Source organism: Carcharodon carcharias, chromosome 11 (genome assembly GCF_017639515.1).
Source record: "Carcharodon carcharias isolate sCarCar2 chromosome 11, sCarCar2.pri, whole genome shotgun sequence".
Classification (NCBI taxonomy): Eukaryota; Metazoa; Chordata; class Chondrichthyes; order Lamniformes; family Lamnidae; genus Carcharodon; species Carcharodon carcharias.
In genome coordinates, this window is record NC_054477.1 from 23,238,688 (window position 1) to 23,260,812 (window position 22,125).

General features: G+C 44.8%; 1 protein-coding gene across 1 annotated transcript; it reads right to left on the minus strand.

The window, feature by feature from the left end:
• Nucleotides 1–4,111: 4,111 nt before the first annotated feature.
• Nucleotides 4,112–21,697, minus strand: LOC121284244 (regucalcin-like). The gene is made up of 7 exons (XM_041199562.1): nt 21,619–21,697; nt 17,036–17,201; nt 14,392–14,574; nt 8,077–8,292; nt 7,703–7,834; nt 5,186–5,340; nt 4,112–4,381 (listed from the first exon to the last, which is right to left on the minus strand). Exons 2-7 carry the CDS (start codon nt 17,196–17,198, stop codon nt 4,331–4,333), a joined length of 900 nt encoding a protein of 299 aa, XP_041055496.1. The 5' UTR covers nt 17,199–17,201; nt 21,619–21,697; the 3' UTR covers nt 4,112–4,330.
• Between the last annotated feature and the right edge of the window lie 428 nt (nt 21,698–22,125).

Genomic DNA, 22,125 nt, shown 5'->3' on the forward strand with positions numbered 1-22,125 from the left:
TTTAATCCTGACAGGTACATGCAAACTCTGCACTCTCAAGATTTCGCCTTTGAATGCCTTCCACTTACTGAATACATCCTTGCCAGAAAACAATTTATCCCAATTCACTCTTCCTAGATCCTTTTTCATTTCCACAAAATTGGCCTTTCTCCAACTTAGAATCTCAACTCGAGGACCAGACCTATCCTTATCCATAATTAACTTAAAACTAATGACATTGTGGTCACTGGACCCAAAATGTTCGCCTACACATACTTCTGTCACCTGACCTGTCTGGTTCCCTAATAGGAGATCAAGTATTGCATCCTCTCTCGTTGGTACCTCTATTTATTGATTTAGAAAACTTTCCTGAACACATCTGACAAACTCCAAGCCATCCAGCCCTTTTACAGTATGAGAGCCCCAGTCAATATGTGGAAAGTTAAAATCTCCTACTATCAAAACTTTCTGTTTCTTACATCAGTCTGCTATCTCTCTACAGATTTGCTCCTCCAATTCTCTCTGACTATTGGGCAGTCTATAATACAACCCTATTAGTGTGGTCACACCTTTCCCATTCCTCAGCTCCACCCACATGGCTTCTGTAGATGAGCCCTCCGGGCTGTCCTGTCTATGCACAGCTGTGATATTTTCCCTGACTCGTAATGCCACTTCTCCCCCTTTCATCCCTCCCCCTTTATCACGTCTGAAACAACGGAACCCTGGAACATTGAGCTGCCAGTCCTGCCCCTCCTGCAACCAAGTCTCATTAATAGCAATAATGTCGTAATCCCACGTGCCAATCCACGCCCTAAGCTCATCGGCCTTTCCGACAATACTCCTTGCATTGAAATAGATGCACCTGAGAACGTTTCTATCACGTACAAACCTTTGATTTCTGTCTTAACATGCATTCCTCACTTGACCTTTATCCCCCTCCACCTCACTATCTGCTCTAACAATCTGGTTCCCCTCCCCCTGCAAATCTAGTTTAAACGCCCCGGAGCAGCACTAGCAAACCCACCCGCAAGGATGTTAGTCCCCCTCCAGTTCAGGTGCAAACAGTCCCATCGGAACAGGTCCCACCTTCTCTGGAACAGAGCCCAATTGTCCAGAAACATGAAGCCCTCCCTCCTACACCATTGCCTTAGCCACGTATTTAGCTGCATTATCCTCCTATTTCTAGCCTCACTAGCACGTGGCAGGGGTAGCACTCTTGAGATCGTAACCCTGGAGATCCTGTCCTTCAACTTAGCACCTAACACCCTAAACTGTCTTTGCAGGACCTCCTCCTCCTTCCTATCTACATCATTGGTCCCTACATGGACCAAGACATCTGGCTGCTCACCCTCCCTCTTGAGAATACTGAGAACTCGATCCAAGATATCGCGGACCCTGGCACCAGGGAGGCACCAGACCATCCGGGATTCTCAATCTCTCCCACAGAACCTCTTATCTGTCCCCCTATCACTACTGCTCTCTTTTCCCTCCCTCCTTTCTGAGCTGAGGGTCCAGTCTCGGTGCCAGAGACACGATCACTACAACTTGTCCCTGGTAGGTCGTCCCCACCAACAGTATCCAAAACGGTATACCTATTGTTGATGGGAACGGCCACAGGGGTGCTCTGTTCTTTCTGTCTACTCCCCTTCCCTCTCCTGACAGTCACCCAGCTGCCTGCCTCCTGACTTTTAGGAGTAACTGTCTCCCTGAAACGCCTGTCTATTACTGCCTCTGCCTCCCGCATGATCCGAAGTTCATCCAGTTCCCTAACTCGGTTTGTCAGGAGCTGTAGCTGGATGCATCTTTTGCAGGTGTAGTCATCAGGGACAATTGTGCTGTCCCAGACTTCCCACATGCTGCATTCGGAGCACTCGACTGCCCTAATTGCTGCCTCCATTACCTACTCCTAATTTAATTAAAGGAACTTACCCAGCCCTACCCCACTGGGAGAAAGCTCGTCCTCAGCCTCTGCTCACCTAAGCCTCTCGAGCCAAAGCCTCAAAGCTCCACTCCTTCACTGGGCCACTCATACACTGGCCGCTCCTCTTCAGCTTCCCCTCCTTTTATTTTCAATCTCCCAATCACCTCTCCTCTCGCGCTGATTTCAATCTCCCAATCACCTCTCCTCTCGCACTGTTGTCAATCTCCCAATCACCTCTCTTCTCGGGCTGCTTTCAATCTCCCAATCACCTCTCCTCTCGGGCTGCTTCCAATCTCCCAATCACCTCTCCTCTCGCGCTGTTTTCAATATTCCAATCACCTCTCCTCTCGCGCTGTTTTCAATCTCCCAATCACTTCTCTTCTCGCGCTGTTTTCAATCTCCCAATCACTTCTCCTCTCGCACTGTTTTCAATCTCCCAATCACCTCTCCTCTCGCACTGTTTTCAATCTCCCAATCACCTCTCCTCTCGCGCTGATTTCAATCTCCCAATCACCTCTCCTCTCCCAACTTCCAACACAAATATTTAATATTTAAATATGAGCAGTGGAAACTAGCTGCTGTGGTAACCTGAAGTATTTCCTGCTGTTGGTAAGCCCATGCCACCCAGCCACTGGAGAATCCAAGGCCTATACTTTTATGACTTGGATGCAATTATATAGCTGGGCTTTTCTTCAGCTGTGTACCTCACACCTGGTCTGTCCAACAACAGAAACAACAATGATAATACAGTAAGAGGGCTGAACAAATTTTTAAAATTATTATTATTACCATAACATCAAAAACCCACCAACGTTTAAAAGAGAAGTAAATCAAGTGCAGCAGTAGTGGTTAAATGCTGCTAAAGCTCTAGATTGTCAAAGGAAGAGACATACAGTTTGAAGCCCTATGAAAGAATAAGTTAGGCTGCAGTTAAGATACATGCAGTTTCAGACTGCAAGAACAGATGTTGGTTGTTCGCAGGATGTAACATGCAGGATGTGCATGTTACAGGCCAGGCCAGCATTGTCCTATCTGGAAAGAGTTCAGTCCATGCAGTCTTTGAAGCTTGTGGCACACTGTTTCCTTCATAGTCATTTTAACATTCAATGGGTGCATCCATTTACTCATAAAATTAAAACAATTTTCTAATGAATTTAGAGAGTGCTCAGGAGATCCAAAAGGCTAATGAAAACCTTTTTCAAACCCTTCCCATTGCCAAGTCTACATTATATGAGACCATCTCATGGAAAGGGTTCTCACACCTTTTTGTTTCAGTGCGTTACTGCATTAAAACCCAGACAAATTTGGGGTATTGTGGTAAAGAGTTCATCGTAGTTATGCAATGGTGAGTTATCAGCTCTGTCTTCAATGGAGGACTAAGGCCCTATGGAACACCACATTGGTAAGAGTCACTGCCTTCAGAGAAAGACTTGCATTAACATAGCACCTTTCTTGACCTCAGGATACTCCAAAGAGCTTTACAGCCAATAAAGTATATTTGAAGTGCATTCATTGTTGTTCTATAAAAAATGTAGCAGCCAATTTGCACACAGTCAGCTCCTACAAACAGTAATGTGATAATGACCAGGTAAATTGCTTTTTTGTGTGTGGTCTTAACTTAGAGAGAGGAATATAATAAATAGGACTGGAATAGGCCAAACAGCTCCTTGATCCTGCTCCACCATTTAATTCAATCATGGCTGAGTTCTGCCCCAACTCCACTTTCTCACCTGTTCCCCATAGCTCTTGATTCCTTGAGAGAACAAAAATTTGTCTATCTCAGTGTTAAATATGCTCAATGATGGAGAACCCACAACCCTCCAGGATAGAGAATTCGAATACTTTGAGTGAAGATATTTCTCCTCATCTCAGCCATAAATGGCTGTCCCTTGATACTGAGACAGTGTCCTGATATTCTAGATTTCCTAGACTGGGAAAACAACCCTCAATGCCGACACAGTCAAGGTATATAAATATTGGACAGGACACCAGAGAAAACTTGCTTCAACAAAATAGTACCATAGGATTGTCTACATCCAGCTGCCAGGCCAGACAGGGGCTGGGTTTAACATGCCATCTAAGATCTCACACCCTCCAATGCCACAGCACTCCCTCAGTACACTTAGGCATCAGTCTTGAGTGGGACTTGAATCCACAATCTTCTGATTCAATAAAATTGAGAACAAAAATAAGGCAACACACACCCTTTTTAAAGAGAAACAGTGTGGGCAGGAACATTTTCATTCAGTGAATTGACACATCTGTGTCCAGTTTTAGATTTGTACACATATCATGGAAATTTTTTTAAAAATTACAGTTTTCAGTAAGTAGTGTAAGATTTTGTCTAGTTCCTTTTTTCCAGATTGCAAATCCTGCTGCAGTTCATTTGGTCTCTTTTCAGTTGGCACTGAATCTGCTTGTGGAAATATTCTATCCCGCATATGAATATGGTGGAATCCCCTTCACACCCAATCCAGTAATCTGGAAAATAAGATAAAATGTATTCATTCATTTGGAAACTTCTCATTTATTACCTAAGCCCATGAATTTCTGTCATTGAATGGAGCAAACCCTTAGCTCACACTGTGAATAATCTTACATTAAGTTTAGTCAGACTCGGCTCCTATGGACCTCTGCAGTGATTAAAGTAGCAAATACTTCAGCTGCAGATCCTAGAAAGATTTCAGCACTTACCCTGAGACTCAGCTCTGAAGAAGGGTCATTCGGACTCGAATGGTTGGCCGGAATTTTCCGGCCCCGTCGCGGGTGGGACCCGCCATGGGTGAGGCGGCGCCCCAGCCAGAAGTCCATTGACTTGCGGCAGGACCAGAAGATCGTGGCAGTAGGCAGCTGCGGAAAATCCCAGTACCGGTTAACTCTGTATCTCTCTCCACAGATGCTGCTGGACCTGCTGAGTTTTTCCAGCATTTTCTGTTTTTGTTGGTAGGAAAGCTGCTGGACTAGGTGAAGGGCAAGTTAGCCAGGATCTTCACTCCAGTTTGCTATTTAGCGATCTCTGCTCTGATTTAGTGATCTGTGAATGGATCATCAGCTGAAAAATGGATCATACTTGGCTGTGGTATCTGCACAAATAGCCTGCTAAATGCTCAATGTCTGGCTTCAATCTTCAACTCTGGCCATTTGAGCCAGATGGGGTCTGTCTTCCATTATCTCTCTGATGTATTAGTGTCTTAAAAGAGGAGAGAAACCAAATGGCCAAATGCTCCTTTAAATTTGACCCGATCGCTGATTCTAGTTAGCATATGGTAAGACAATTCCACAAACCTTAAAAATGCCACCAGCCTGTGGCTCTCTCCGAAGTGACTCTTCGTCCATTCTTTTGGTAGCCGTTGTTACATAAAGATCAGAATAATCCTTTCCCCCAAAGCAGCAGGATGTAGTTTTGCTAACAGGCAGTTTCACTGTCTGCAACCTTTTACCTAAAAGAAACATTCCACCTTGGTCACTTGTACAATTATGTGCAGTGAGCTAAGTTGCAATCCCTAGTATGAGTGCAACACTGAGAGCAAGAAGACCCTGTACAGTATATTAGCAGCCAGGCTCAGGTCGAAGCAGGGCTGCATGGACAATGGATTTAGATGGCAATTGTTTGGGAAAAATTAATGATAATGAACAGGACAAATGGATAGTAATGGAAGAGAGAAAAATAAATTTCAATGAATGGGAGAAGGAAGGGGGTGGCAACAGAAGAAAGGGATAGTCAATTGGTGGTACAGACCTTGAGTATTGCTGAAAAATGAGACATATCTAAACTTTTCCTCTTGTACCCATCAGAACACTCGCAAGAATACCAATATAAGGGAAAAATAACAATTTATACTGTATGTGAAGAGAGTGCTGATTGATTGGAAAGCTTAGAAGTGTCTCTTTTTTCAGAAGAAAAGGACCTGGATGGTAATCCAGGGGCTAGGGAGCGATGTGTTAACAACAAGAAAACTCAAGCTTGTAACAAGGAAAAAACTCAAAAGATGCTACATTCTATTCACTTTCCTGTATGCCTCAGAAACAATAAGGAAAGATCTATGGAAGAAAATACAGGCCTTTGAAAAGACATATGCTAAAAATTCTTTTGTACAGACCATAAGACAAATGAAGAGATGATTGAAATTGCAAGAGCACAAAGAACTCTAAAAAGTGACATCCAGAAAATAAAACATCAGTATTTCAGCCATTTGATCAGAGCTAAAAAGCTACAGAGATCTCTTCTAGAGGGCAAGGTGGAGGGCAGCAGAAAGGATTGATATAGGCATAGTTGGATGAGGATGTCACAGAGCGGTTGCAGGCGAGCTAAATTGGGTGCATGAGGATAGCGCAAGACAGACGAGTATGACATACCATAGCAGCGGATCTTCTGGTAGGCACAGAATGCCAACATTTGCTGGGGAATGGAAGCAGGGTACCAGCTTAATGGGACTGAATGGGAGCAGAGCTAGCTTGAACTGGAGGATTGGAGGAGAAAAGAGGTCCAGCCTTTTCACCACTGCCACTTGACTGAGGCATATCTCCAGGGTCAGAACCTCCAGTCATCACACAGATACTCATCGACCCTAGCTGACTTTCAAACGGCATTGACATTTGATTTAAAGGTTCAGCTTGTTTGATACAAAAGTTTTATCCTGCTTCTAAAATAAATCTTATTGGCTTATCCTATTTATCCAAATGCAGCCAGCACTTCTTCAGCAACAGCTTCCCTTCCTACCCCACACCTTCAACTCTCGAGTCCCCGGATATCTGTCCTTGGATCCATCCCCCCCTCTATCGTCACTGCCATCACCTGCAAGTGCAGAATCAGCTCTGTATGCCAAAGAATATCATCATTTTTCCACCTCCTCTCAATTCAATGAACACCTCCATTCTGTAAGACATCATAGAGTGATAGGGTCATTATAAAACAGAAGGAGGCTATTTGGCCCATCAAGTCCATGCCAGCTTTCTATAGAGCAATCCAGTCAGCGCCATTCCCCCACTCTAACCCCGTTGCCTTTCAAGTTTTTTTCCATCAACAGTCCATCCAGTTTACTTTTGGAATCATTGATCGTTTCTGTTTCCACCACCCCTGTGGGCAGTGAGTTCCAAGCCATTAGCACTCACTGCATAAAAAAGTTCATCCTCACATTCCCCAAAACCTTAAATTTCCCCTCCTCCTCATAACATCAGCTAATGGGGACAGTGTTTTATTTTCATAATGTCAGGACTTGTTATAATCTTGTACACCTCTATCAAATCTCGCCTCAATCTCCTTTGCTCCAAGGAGAACAGTTGCAACCTAACATTCTCCAACCTAACCTTGTAAAATCCCTCGTCTCTTCTTTCAAATCTCCTCTGCACTCTCTCTAGGACTCTGACATCCTTCCTAAAGGGTAGTGACAATCTACGTCTGAGCCAAAACATCCTCTAAAAATGTCATTTTTAGTCACTACCAGAAACTCTGCTCCTGTTTTATCACCCATCCTGCCTACTTGCTCAGGTTGAACCAAACCGCATGAAACTACGGCATCGTTCTCGACCCAGACTTAAGCTTGATGCCCCATCATCCGTTTCATCATCATGACCAGTTACCCTCATCTCTGCAACACTGGGCAGAATTTTACACTGGCAGGATTTTACGGTCCCGCCGGAGTCAATGAATGCCAAAGTTGAACGGCTCAGCGCATTTTACGGCCCCGCCCCCACTGCAAGGGGGGCCATCAAGTTCCGCCCATTGTATCTGTGTTGGTTGATTTGCAAAAATCTTCACGACAAAACACCCAACAGTAGAAAACCTGCAAATGGCTTGATTACCTGTCTCTGGGTCGATACGAAGCACTCTTCCACCATTATAGCAGGCAACCCAGAGCTTCCCTTCACTGTCGATGCACTGTCCATCAGGAATAACTTCTTCTTTTTCAAGCTTGTAGACAACCCTTCGATTTGCTGTCAAAATAAAGCAGCGTAGAGTTTAACTGTTACAAATCACTCCCAAGGATCAGCTCCCAGATCGAGCGGTGGAATCTCTCAAGTCGGGACTTTGCGTTACGTGACACTTGAGATTAGCTAGGAGGAGGCCCACCACCACCTCAGGACAACTAAGTCAGGTCAGAAATGCAGCCTTTGTAGCTTCGCCCACATCCCGTAAATAGATACAAATAATTTAGTGCGTTCGTTGTAATACTTACAAATCTTTCCTGTCTGCAGATCATAGTCAAATGCATCGATGGTAAAACATAAACTGTCAATGTAATAGAAGATCTTGTGATCCAGTGACCAGTCTAGACCATTGGAAACATCCACCTGATCAAAGTGTTTGACTACAGAACGGTCAGTCTGCAAGGCGTAAAGAGATCCCTGGTGCCTCTCAAATTCACCAGGGCGGGTCTCCATTCCCATGGTGCCTGAAACAAAAGATCTTATTAAAAAAAACCTAAAACAATATAAAGACTGCTGCACCTTCCCTGAACAATCCAGCTCTTAAAATCTCAAAATAGCACAACTAACGGGAACAGGTTTGACTTGTTTATTAATATATTTCACTACTGCCCACCTAAAACACGCAAACATAAAGTTTCTCCATCCTTTGAAGGCAGAGATAACTATTATTTTTGTGAGGCGACAGTAACTTTCAGCAGGCAATCCAACAATAAGGGGCATCATAGCCCCAGAGGCATCCTCACCCTACCACGTAAAGACACATTTTCCAGCAGGTTGGCTGGAGACCAGGCAGGACCCATGGCTAATTTCCAACTTTCCACCAACTCCCCAAATTTCTCCAAGGGCAGAATTTTGCCCTTGGCGGGTGGGCTCAGCGGGGGTGAGGAAGCAGACCATCGCCTGTGATCGGCACCACACTGCAATTTCATGCTGGCAGGCCAATTAAGGCCCCCCAGAGTGAAACGCGAGTGGCAGCATTGAGCGCTGAGTGCTAACTGTGCGGTGGGAGGGGGAGAGGGCGAGCGAGCCAAGCACAAACTTCGCGCATGCGCGCGAGTGAGCGCTTCAATCCCCGAGGCACGGAGCTGCCTCAGGGAGATGAGGCGCTGTTTAAGAAAAAAATGAAGAAAATAAAAACATCATAAAACATGTCCCCTCATGTAACTCTGTCACATGAGCAGGGGCATGTTATTAATTCAATTGTAAAACTTTTATTTTATTTTTATTTGCTTTTGGAAACCTCATCCCGCCCGTGGATGAGGTATCCAAAAAAATGCAAAGACTACTTGATCTTTTCGCGCCGCCATTAATTGATTATTTAATGGCCTTCACAGGCCTTTTAGTTGTCAGTGGGCGCGCTGCCGACTCTGATGCACACCTGCCGACCGAACTATCACGCAACTGCGCATTGACGTCAGCATGCTCAGCCGACGTCAATGTGTGTCATTTCACGCTCAAGTGGGTTGGGCGTGCACCCGCCCACCGAGCAAAAATTTCTGCCCCAAGTCTGAATAGATTAAAGCCAACCACAGCTACCCTACCTGAACTCAACCTACTCATCACAGACAATGGAGTGAACTAGGTATCTTCCTGATTATATTACTGATGTTCATGCATCAGCTATGGCTTGATACTACTCATATCTATGTGATAGGAAGTTTGGGGGGTTCAAGTCCAACTCCAAGGCAGTACTGAGGGAGTACTGTCTTTTGAATGGGACCTTAAGCCAAGGCCCCATCAGTTCTCTAAGGTGGACATAAAAGATCCCATGCACCATTCAAACATGAGGAAGGGGAGTTATCTCTGGTGTCTTTAGCCAATTTTCAATCCCTCCCTAGTTAGAATCTGGAATGCACTGCCTGACAGTGTCGTGAGGGCAGAGTTAATCATGGGTTTCAAAAGACAATTGGATAAGCACCTGAAGAGAAGAAAAGTGGCAGGGCTACGGGGAAAGGGCTGGGGAGTAGGACTAGCTGATTTTCTCTTGCAGAGACACAGCATGAACAAGTCAGGCTGAATGGCCTCCTTCTGTGCTGCAAGCTATCAATGATTCAATCATCATCACAGAAAAACAAACTATCTGGTCATTATCACACTGAAGTTTGTGGGAACTTGCTGTGCGCAAGTTACATTACAACAAATTCCACATTTCAAAAGATTTTCATTGGCTGTAAAGCTGTTTGTGATATTCTGAGGTTGTGAACGGCACTTTATAAATCTTTCTTTTTGACCTGTTCTGTTGGATATCTGGTACAGCAGTACTGATGTTTGGTACATGATACTGAAAGCATAAATATTCCTTACTAAATGAACTGATGTTCAATGTATTTCATTTTTTAAACATTTCTCTGCTCCATGACTGTTTACCTAATTATGGCAAATTAGCCATACTTTATGTCACAGAAACAAATGGAAATATGACACTCAGAATAAGTAGCAAATGGCTGTATTGTTAAGCATTGTAACTGAACATTTCATTTCACATCTTATTTTAGTGAAACATGCCTTAATTTAATAATTTCATTTATGTTATTTCAAAAATGGCTGATAATTACTCAAGCCCCATCACCATCTCATTTCAGTACCACACAACCAGCTCTCAAAAATGACCCTAAGATGGGCTAAGATTAATTTCTTCAGTATAAAAAAAATCATCAAATTTGTTCAATGCCTAAACAGGAATGTCAATAAAATAAACCCACTTAAACAAGGCTTCAGGTTTAAGTAAATGATAATTACATGTGTTTGAGGAACCTTATATATTGTGAGGTTCTGTCCAGTCTGTGAGAACTGGTTTGTGTTCCTGAAACTCATTTCGATTAGAGTTTCAAAGTGGTTTCACTGTCGAGCAGAAGAGTGGAACTCCAAAAGCATTTTGTTACTGAAACACGAACCTGGTCACAAACCCACAATATACAATGTTCCTCAAACTCATCTAAATGGTCTAAAATGGATCCACAGGAAAGCTGAACCCATTACTCCTAAGATAAAAGCAAAAAACTGCGGATGCTGGAAATCCAAGACAAAAACAAAAAAACCTGGAAAAACTCAGCAGGTCTGGCAGCATCTGAGGAGAGGGACACAGTTAACGTTTCGAGTCCGAATGACCCTTCAACAGAACTAAGTAAAAATAGAAGAGAGGTGAAATATAAGCTGTTTTAAGGGGGGGGTGGGGGGCGGTGAGACAAGTAGAGCTGGATACAGGGCCAGTGATAGGTGGAGATAACCAAAATATGTCATAGTCAAAAGGACAAAGAGCTGTTGAAGGTGGTGATATTATCTAAGGAATGTGCTAATTAAGGGTAGAAAGCAGGACAAGCAAGGCACAGATAGCCCTAGTGGGGGTGGGGTGGGGTGAAGGAGTCAAAAAAGGCTAAAAGGTAGAGATAAAACAATGGATGGAAATACATTTAAAAATAATGGAAAAGAAAAATCTATATAAATTATTGGAAAAAAGGGGGGGGTTCGGAAAGGGGGTGGGGATGGAGGAGAGAGTTCATGATCTAAAATTGTTGAACTCAATATTCAGTCCAGAAGGCTGTAAAGTGCCTAGTTGGAAGATGAGGTGCTGTTCCTCCAGTTTGCGTTGAGTTTCACTGGAACAATGCAGCAGGCCAAGGACGGACATGTGGGCATGAGAGCAGGGTGGAGTGTTGAAATGGCCAGCGACAGGGAGGTCTGCGTAATGCTTGCGGACAGACCAAAGGCGTTCTGCAAAATGGTCACCCAGTCTGCGTTTGGTCTCTCCAATGTAGAGGAAACCACAATGGGAGCAACGAATGCAGTAGACTAAATTGAGGGAAGTGAGAGCTTGCGTTCCTTTGCACCTGAAAGAAAGAGACAAAGTTTCTTGTTGAGGCATTGGACCTCGGTTGAACCTCGCAGAGGCTGAGCGTCAACTTGCAGACACTTCTTCCTACCTCCCCCTGGACCATGACCCCACCACTGAACATCAGGCCATTGTTTCCAGTACTGTTACTGACCTCATCTCCTCTGGAGATCTTTCTTCCACAGCTTCAAACCTGATAGTCTCCCAATGTCGGATGGCCCACTTCTACCTCCTACCCAAAATCCACAAACAGGACTGTCCCAGCAGACTGATCATGTCAGCCTGTTTCTGCCCCACGGAACTCATTTCTTGCTATCTTGACTCTATTCTCGCTCCCCTTGTCCAGTCCCTTCCCACCACATCCATGATTCATCTGACACCCTACATCATATCAACAATTTCCAGTTCCCTGGCCCCAACCACCTCCTCTTCACCATGGACGTCCAATCCCTCTACACCTCCATCCCCCACCGAATGGTCTGGTGGTCTGATTCCACCAATATCCATTACAAGCCTACCGACTCCCACAGCTACCTCGACTACAGTTCCTCACACCCTGCTTCCTGTAAGAACCCCATCCCATTCTCTCAGTTTCTTTGTCTCTGTCGCATCTGTTCTGGTGATGCCACTTTCAAAAATAGTTCCTCTGACATGTCTTCCTTCTTCCTTAACCAAGGTTTTCCACCCACGGTGGTTGACAGGGGTCTCAACCGTGTCCGGCCCATCTCCTGTGCATCCGCCCTCACACCTTCCTCTCCCTCCCAGAAACATGATAGGGTCCCCCTTGTCCTCACTTATCACCCCACCAGCCTCCGCATTCAAAGGATCATCCTCCGCCAATTCCAGCATGATGCCGCCACCAAACTCATCGTCCCTTCACCACCACTAGCCACCCCCCACCCCGGCTCAGAAGGTGCAACACCTGCCCCTTTACTTCCCCTCTCCTCGCCATCCAAGGACCCAAACACTCCTTTCAAGTGAAGCAGCATTTCACTTGTACTTCCCTCAACTTAGTCTACTGCATTCATTGCTCACAATGTGGTTTCCTCTACATTGGAGAGACCAAACGCAGACTGGGCGACCACTTTGCAGAACACCTTTGGTCTGTCCACAAGCATTACCCAGACCTCCCTGTCGCTTGCCATTTCAACACTCCACCCTGCTCTCATGCCCACATGTCCGTCCTCGGCCTGCTGCATTGTTCCAGTGAAGCTCAACACAAACTGGAGGAACAGCACCTCATCTTCCAACTAGGCACTTTACAGCCTTCTGGACTGAATATTGAGTTCAACAATTTTAGATCATGAACTCTCTCCTCCATCCCCACCCCCTTTCCGATCCCCCCCTTTTTTTCCAATAATTTATATAGATTTTTCTTTTCCCACCTATTTCCATTATTTTTAAATGTATTTCCATCCATTGTTTTATCTCTACCTTTTAGCCTTTTTCGATTCCTTTCCCCCATCCCACCCCCACCAGGGCTTTCTGTACCTTGCTTGTCCTGCTTTCTACCCTTAATTAGCACATTCCTTGGATAATATCACCACCTTCAACACCTCTTTGTCCTTTTGACTGTGACATATTTTGGTTATCTCCACCTATCACTGGCCCTGTATCCAGCTCTACTTGTCCCACCCCCCCACCCACCCCCCCACCCCCCACCACCCCCCACCCTTAAACTAGCTTATATTTCACCTCTCTTCTATTTTTACTTAGTTCTGTTGAAGGGTCATTCCGACTCAAAACATTAACTGTGTCCCTCTCCGCAGACGCTGCCAGACCTGCTGAGTTTTTCCAGGTATTTTTGTGTTTGTTTTGAACCCATTACTCCGTTTTGTTTATTTTACCTTAAGTCCGACAATGAGTTTTACAATTCGAAAGTCAGCAAGAGAACCATGAACTAGAGTTTATATTTGTAACCAAACACTGCAGTGAGATGCAGCAGACTTCCATCAGGATTTAGTTATAGCAGCAATGCTTAAAAACACCAACACCAAAAAAACTTGTATTTTTATGTAGCGCCCTTAACATGGTAAAACATGCCAAAGTGCTTCATTGGAGTGCTGTGTGGGTCAAAATCCTGGAACTCCCTCCCTAATAACACCGTGGGAGTAGCTTTCCCAGACGGACTGCGGCGGTTCCAGAAGGCGACTCCCTTCCACCTTCTCAAGGGCGATTAGCGATGGGCAATAAATGCAAGTGAAACACACATCCCATTAAATAAATAAAAGCAGCAACAAACAAAATTTGACACTGAGCCACAAAAGGAGCAGGTCAGGTAATCAACAGCTTGAAAAAAAGTGGGTAGGTTTTAAGGAGTGTTTTAAAGGACGAGAACTCAAGAGGAGAAACGGGTTTAGGGAGGGCTGCCAAAGTTGCAGTGATTAAATTCAGGGATGCGCAGGAGGTCAGAATTGGAGGAGCGCAGAAATTTCAGAGGGTTGCACTGTTGCAGGGCTGGAGGAGATTACAGTGATAGGAATTGGGCAGGGCCAATATGGATCAGCAAGCAGAGGTCTGATGTGTGGACGGGACTTGGTGCAAGTAAGGACGCAGCCAGTAGAGTTTCAGAAGAACTCAAGTTTATGGAGGGTGGAACATGGGAGGCTGTCCATAGAATTGGCATAGTCAAGTCTTTAGATCACAAAAGGCATGAATGTGGGTTTCAACATCACACGACTGAGGAGGGGCAGAGTCAGGCAATGTTACGAAGACACATTTCAAATTGTCAAACCTGCAAGAAAGCGTCCAGCAGGATCCACTTTGCCATCATTGAATCTGATGTTTGTTTTCTCATTATCGATCGGTGCTATGTCAGTAACCTCTTTTTTCTCCCAGTCCAAAAATGAAAATGTTTTTCCTTTGGCCAGGACGTATCCCCCAGTGCTACGGGGAGCAACAGCCCCAACTGGAGCATCTGAAAAATGCAGGGGATGAGCAAGGAGCAATCACATTTAAAATAAATTTTAACATTAAATTGTCACTTTCAAAACTATGTGGCAACAAATCAACTGGAAGAATAAATTTACTCTTAGTGTATCCAACTCACACAAGGTACAACAAGCACTTGCATTTATATAGCACCTTTAATGTAGTGAAATGTCCCAAGGCACTTCACAGGAGGGTTATCAAACAAAAACTGACCCTGAGCAAAAGAAGGAGGCACTTAAGACAAGTGATTTAAAGCTTGCTAAAGAGGTACGTACATCTTAAAGGAGGAGATGTGGGAGCGTGTGTAGGTTTAGGAAGGGAATTCCAGAGCTCAGAGCATAGGTGGCTGTAGGCATGGCCACCAATGGCGAGATGAAGGAGGTGGCAGTGCACAACAGACCACAACTGGAAGAGTGTCGAGGCCTTGGAAAGTTGAAGAGCTGGCAGAGATTACAGAGGTAAGTAAGGGCAAGGCCAAGGCAGGACTTGAGCATCCATGAAACTGTTCCTTCACTGTCACTGGGTCAAAATCCTGGAACTCCCTTCCTAACCGCACTGTGGGTATGCCTACACCACAAGGACTGCACCGGTTCAAGAAGGTAGCTCATCACCAGCTTCTCCAGGGCAATTAGGGATGGGCAATAAATGCTGGCCCAACCAGCGATGCCCACATCCCATAAACGAATACATTAAAAAATGAGGATGAAAATTTTTCAAATTGAGATATTGGTGTACCAGGAACTGATGCAGATCAGTAAGCACAGGGGTGATAGATGAATGTTAGGATACGGGTAGCAGAGTTTTGGATGAACTTAAATTTATGGAGGGCAGAATATTGACCTGAAATGCCAACTCTGTTTCTCTCCACAGATGCTGCCTGATCTGCTGGGTATTTCCAGTACTTCTGTTTTTATTTCACACAGACATGCATTTTCCCGCAGGAAACTAATCAAGAGGATACAAATACAGGTCATCAAGAAATAGTAGTGGTGAGAAAATAGTAGTGGTGAGAATAGGGGTGGTGAGAACACTTGGAAAGCATTAATGGGATTAAACAGTCAGCATGGGTTTATGAAAGGGAAATCATGCTTAACTAGTCTATTGGAGTTTTTTGAGGATGTAACTAATAGAATAGATAAGGGAGAACCAGTGGTTGTGGTGCATTTGGATTTCAAGAAGGCTTTTGATAAGGTCCCACATAAGAGGCTAGTGGGAAAAATTAAAGTACATGGGATTGGGGGTAATATACGTGCCCAGATTGAGAATTGGTTGACAGAACGGAATCAGAGAGTGGGAATAAATGGGACTTTTTCCAGATGACGGGCAGTGACTAGTGGTGTACCGCAGGGATCAGTGCTTGGGTGCCAGCTATTCACGATATATATAAATTATTTGGATGAGGAAACCAAATGTAATATTTCCAAGTTTGCTGACAACACAAAACTGCGTGGGGTTGTGATGGGGATGCAAGGAGACTCAGGGCGATTTAGACAAGTTGCGAGTGTGGGCAAACACATGGCAGATGCAGTATAACGTGGATAAATGTGAAGCTATATGCTTCAGTGTGAAACAGAAAAGCAGAGTATTATTTAAATGGTGATAGATTGGGAAATGTGGATGTACAAAAGGACCTGGGTGTCCTTGTACACCAATCAATGAAAGTAAATAGGCAGGTGCAGCAAGCAATTAGGAAGGCAAATGGTATGTTGGGCTTCATTGTAAGAGGATTTGAGTTCAGAAGTAGGAGTATTGCACATAGTTTTGGTCTCCCTACCTAAGAAAGGATACAATTGCCATACAGGGAGTGCAGCAAAGGTTCACTAGGCTGATACAGGAGATGGCAGGACTGTCATTTGAGGATAGATTGGTTCGACTGGGCCTGTATTCACAAGAGTTTAGAAGAATGAGAGGGGATCTAATTGAAACGTCTAAAATTCGAACAGGGCTAGACAGACTGGATGCAGGAAGGATGTTTCCCCTGGTTGGGGAGCCTAGAACCAGGGGCCACAGTCTCAGGAGACAGGATAAGCCATTTAGGACTGACATGAGGTAAAATGTCTTCATTCAGAGGGTGGTCAACCTGTGGAATTCTCTACCACAGAAGGCTATGGAGGCCGGGTCACTGAGTATATTCAAGAAAGAAATTGATAATTTTTTTGGATATTAGGGGCATCCTAATAATGGAGAGAAAGCAGGAATATGCCATTGAGATAGAGGATCAGCCATGATCACACTGAAGGGCCAAATGGCCTACTCCTGCTCCTATTTTCTATGTTAAAAAGGATGACAGAAGGAAATATAAAGAATATGACCTTTAGTGTCTCCACCCGAAAGGAAAGGTCAATATTGGAACCTTTCTGTAGTTTAGTGACCTGGGGAATTGGTACAGCTAATGGCTGTGTCCATGCTTACTTGATTCCTATCGAAAGTGAGGTATAAATTCTTACCAACATGGACTTTCTCTACTATGTTACTGGCAGGATTCCACCTATACACATTCTGTTCAGCGATGTCCACATAGAGCAGTGTGCCATGTTTTTCCTCCCAAACAGGACTTTCTCCAAGCGAGTATTTCTCTTTCAAAACACATTCAATTTTGACGGAGGCCATCACCTGAAACAAAAAGGTAGTCATTGCTGGGTTAGCTAGATCTTTCTACTATTCACTATAACTCTTTCGAGTACAAACCCATTTCCATCTGTTGCAGATGAAGTTATGTTGTTTCATAGTTTGCCATTGTGAGATTTGAACTCTTAATCTTGGGGTTACAAGCCCAGTACCATAACCACTTGGCTATTTAGGCCAAGCTACTATTCACTGTAACAAGAACATGAAAGCTGATTTACTTAATTGGCCTGAATTTTGCTTCGTAGGACGGGCTCGGCTGGAGCAGTCGGGGAGCTGACCACTGCCCGCAATCAGCTCCGCACTGCAATTTCACATGGGTGGGCCAATTAAGGCCTGTCCAGCGTGGATCACGAGCAGTAGTGCTGAGCTCTGCCTGTGCAGGCAGGGGGAGGAGGGAGAGCTGGGCCTCTGGGAGAGCAGATTGCGCATGTGTGCGCAAGAGTGCTTCAACCTCCCTGAGGCACCTCCGTGCCTCAGGGAGATTGAAGCACTTTTTTAAAAAATTAATAAATATAGTAAAAAATAAATGAAACATGTCCCCTCATCTGACTGTGTCACATGAGATGGGACATGTTTTTAATGTCAAAATAAAGGTTTTATTTAATTAGTATTAGCTTTGGGAAACCTCATCCCGCTTGTGGATAAGGTTTCCTAAAAAATGTAAAGGCCACTTGGCCTATTCGCCTGCCCGCCAACCGTTAAGTTGGACGGGCAGTGTAAATTTCAAGTTAATTAGGTCCTTGATGTCCTTAATAGGCCTTTCAGTTATCGGCAGACACGCAGCCAACTCCAGCGCGCGCCCGCCAAACGAAATATCGCGCGAGTGTGCGATGATGGTGGGACGCACACCCAATGTCATTGCACATCATATTACATTCCGGCATGTCGGGTGCGCGCCCGCACACCGAAGGTAAAATTCAGGCCATAAGCTGTGCCATATATATGCCAAATGTTCACGATGCTGGCAAGATAATGGACATGAGCCTTCTTCTTGAACCACTGCAGTTACTGCCCACTCCAGTTCCAGGTACAGTAGCTTAATGGTTATGGTTTTGTTATGCTTTTTGTTATGCTTATGGTTTTGTTACCTTTAGAAATTTCCTCATTTTTTTGAGTTACCGGCCTTTTGAAACCGGTGGTCAACTTTTGCTAGCTTTCTGGATTGATGTGTGGGATGCAGGTTGGTGCCTACGATTCCTCAGGTGGCGGATTCCTGACATCCGACAGGATTTGGCATATTCCTAGATCAGGCGTTTTACACCCGCAAAGTGAGGCCGGGGGGGGGGGCGGGGGGCAAAGAGGTTGAACTGAGAAATTGCCATTTTCCCGCAGTTCAGCATCCACAAAACTTTCGAATGAAATGCAATTTTTTTTCCTTGCAAAAGATTAATGCTGGGAACTCAAAACCATCTAGCTCAGGGAACAAGAGTACTACACTTAGCTAACAAACCTTAATTTAATTTATTTTAACTAATAAGTGATAATGGGTTCAGATTAAGGCCTGAATAAATTATATGTGATACAACATTCTAACAGATTTTGGGTTTCTAACGATAAAGTTCCTGTGATATTTATTAAAATAAAACAAAGTAGTCATGTCTAATTAATGAATAATCCCTATGTACAGTTCATCTACCCTTGTATCAGCATTAGTATCAAGGTCAATCACCTTGCAGGCTATGCCTTTACTTTACATTCAACTAATCCATTGCCCCTATCACAAGTAGATGACTTCTTTGGGCTGCCTTAAAGTCTTGCCCTTTTTAAATGTGTTTTTCTTGACTTTGCAATTCAATTTGCAGGCTTTCTGTGATGATGGGGTGGAATTTCATGACTCATAATGTGAGAAGGGCGTCTAGAAGAAACTCAACAAAATGACATTCCTGGTGGCAAGCAGAGCCAATAGCAACCACCTTTACCACTGATTCAACCCCTTGCTTGTTTGAGACTCTTTAAATTTTATCCCCTTCCCTCCTACTTTGTTCCATTAACACTGGGGGTCAACTTTTTAAATGTCTGTGGAGGCAAGACCAAAGACAGACAGGCCCACAATTTCCCACCACTGTTCTCCATCTCCATTTGCCATCATGCCTCTGTCTTTGGGCCATTTTGAAACGTGAAACCAGTGGGTTGCCAATTAGGCATCATTAAGGGCCTAATAAGACCACTTGACCAATGGTGACTGCAATTTTCCAGTTGGCATGTGGGACACCGCCCCTCCCCACCTCCCCTTATACCACCCTCTACCCCAACCCGCTGAGGCTGAAACACAGCCCAGAGATGGAGGCAGCCTTCGACCACAGATTGGGAGGCCAGTACAACAATTCTTGACACCACACCCCTCACCCTGCAGCTGCAGCCGCAGTCTGTCCTGTGAAAGAATTCTCCCTCCAATGGTCTGGCAGCTTGGTCACTTTGAATTTCACCTTGTCAAAAAGTCTTCATGCCTCAAGATGGAGGTGCCTTCTCACTCTCCTACCTACATTGGGAGCTCCCACCTTCAACAATGACACTGATGACCTCTCAGTTCTGAAGGGCCTCCTATTACTCTTTTGAGCTCAGGAGCTCACCCACCATCCTTAAAATCATGGCAAGCTCAATCCCTCAGCACTAATTAGGTCAGGCCTACAGAAATCACATCAGGTGTCAGGTGCCAATGCCTGGGATGTTGGGATCCAGAACTATGCTTGATATTGGGGTCCCAACTCAAGAACTAAAGTCCAGCTGTGGATGTCAGGAATGGTCAATTTTTTTTTCTTCTTTCATGGGATATGGGTGTCGCTGGCAAGCCCAGCATTTGTTGCCCTTCCCTAATTGCCCTTGTGAATATGTCAGATGATGCATTCCCATCACCAACATCATTTAATTTGAGTACCGTCATGGTCAGCCATCATCTTGATCACACTGAGTATTGTGCCCCGATCTGGTCATCAAGCAATTATGAAGGCAGTGGCTAAAACAGCCACAAGGCTAATCTCTAGTGATCCCCAGATCTGGGGAGTCGGTACCTCTGCAGCCCCAGCAGTTCCAGGATCAAGTAGTAGCTACTGCTAGGACTGAGGTCAGTCCCCAGAGAAGAAGTGTCATGGATACTGGCGTTCAGGCTAGTCCAGGGATTTTGGAAGAGCCAGCCTGGCAGACCCCAGTGAGGGGGATGCGGTTGGGGGAGGGAGGCTCAAAGGGGTATGATCTTGGGGTATGGGGTGCCTCTGAGAGGTACAGGCCCTCCTCCCCCACCCAAGGAGACATCCCCCTTTCCTGCACACATTAGAAGCTGAAAAACCACAAACAAATGTTAAAAGGTATTACATTTAAAATATATTTATCAGAATTTGAAAAGTCTGGCATATTACACAAATATGAAATGTTTTCCAGGGCCAAAGGTGCTCTTGAGTGACAGTTATGATTTAGTATCCCATTAAAAACAGTTACCCTCATTAACAAGGCACAACTTTTTTCATGGGTTTTTTAACAGTGATATTACAACATCCAAGGGGCAGTTCTGGTCAGTTCAGTGACCTCTATTTGATTGTAGTCCACAGGGGCTTCAGCAGTGCACCCTGCGGAGAAGCATAGAATCACTGGCAGCAACTTCTGAATCTCTGTCCTTAACAGCACATGGGCGGACTCCAGAAGTTAGAGGAATAAGGGCTGACAGTTTTACTGTAATTACTACCACAAAAACAGGCGTAAAGAATGAGCTACATATGGATTAGGATGTGCAGATAGAGGCAAAAATCATGGCATCTGTTGAGAAGCAATTAGGTGCTACAGCGGATTGGGGATGAGGGGTGGCTGCAGGGTCTTTTTGGATTCAGATGTGCCAAATGGCATTCCTTAACTGTGTTGTACCTTATAATCAGGGTACCTTATAATCAGGGTGTCCAACAGCACTTCGAATGGTTCCGGAGTGTGTGGCTCTATTGCTCTTTTCGGGAAAGTCCCAGATACAGTCATCTCAACCCGGAGGGGGAAAAAAAATCACGGTTCATTCAATGAATTAGTGATCTGGCAATATATTAAATCTGTTGTCATTCACACTGACCCTATCTGATTCACACAAATGCACACGGTTGTCGAGAGGTCACCACCAGTGCGGAATTCTCTTCCAGGAGATGGATGTTGCCTTTTCCCCCCCTCTCTCCCTCCCACCCTTCACCCAGCCCTGTTAGAAACACACGGAGAATTGCTTTAATGCCGCTTCGGCGGCCTTGCAAAGCGGCTGGTGATCAGGCAGCGAGTCTCCGGCCACAGACTCAGCCTGCCAGTTCCAAACGGTAACGATATCAGGGAGATACATAGTGGGGAGCGGGGGGTGGGGTGGGAGGTGGATAAGATCGTCAAAACATGCCCCTGGAAATTTACAGGAGAGGAAGGAAAGTCTAAAAGAAACGGTAAATACCTGGCAGCTGCACCTTTACTTCCTTGCTTTCGATGTAACGGATTTCAGCTTAAAAGACAGAGCGACAAAGAAGTCGGTCAATTATTAATGGGAATAAATCCTTCACTGTCACCGGGTCAAAATCCTGGAAATCCCTCCCTAGCAGCACTGTGGGTGTACCCACGCCACATGAACTGCAAGAGTTCAAGAAGGCAGCTCACCACCACCTTCTCAAGGGCAATTGGGGATGGGCAATAAACGCTGGCCCAGCCAGCGAAGCCCACATCCCATCAATGCATTTAAAAAAATGTATTAACCCTGTCAATACATTTTTTAGATGTAGGTCTCTCTGGTGCACCTGTCCCTGCTGGATATCCCAAAATTCAAGTGTATCCAGCTCCTATCAACCCCACTTATTCTACAATTGAAACTGAAGATTTTTTAAATGATTTTGCAGGTCAGCCCATGTTTGACTTCCTTCCCTACCCCTCTCTCCTTTAAAATGCACCTACAAACTATTGGTCACCT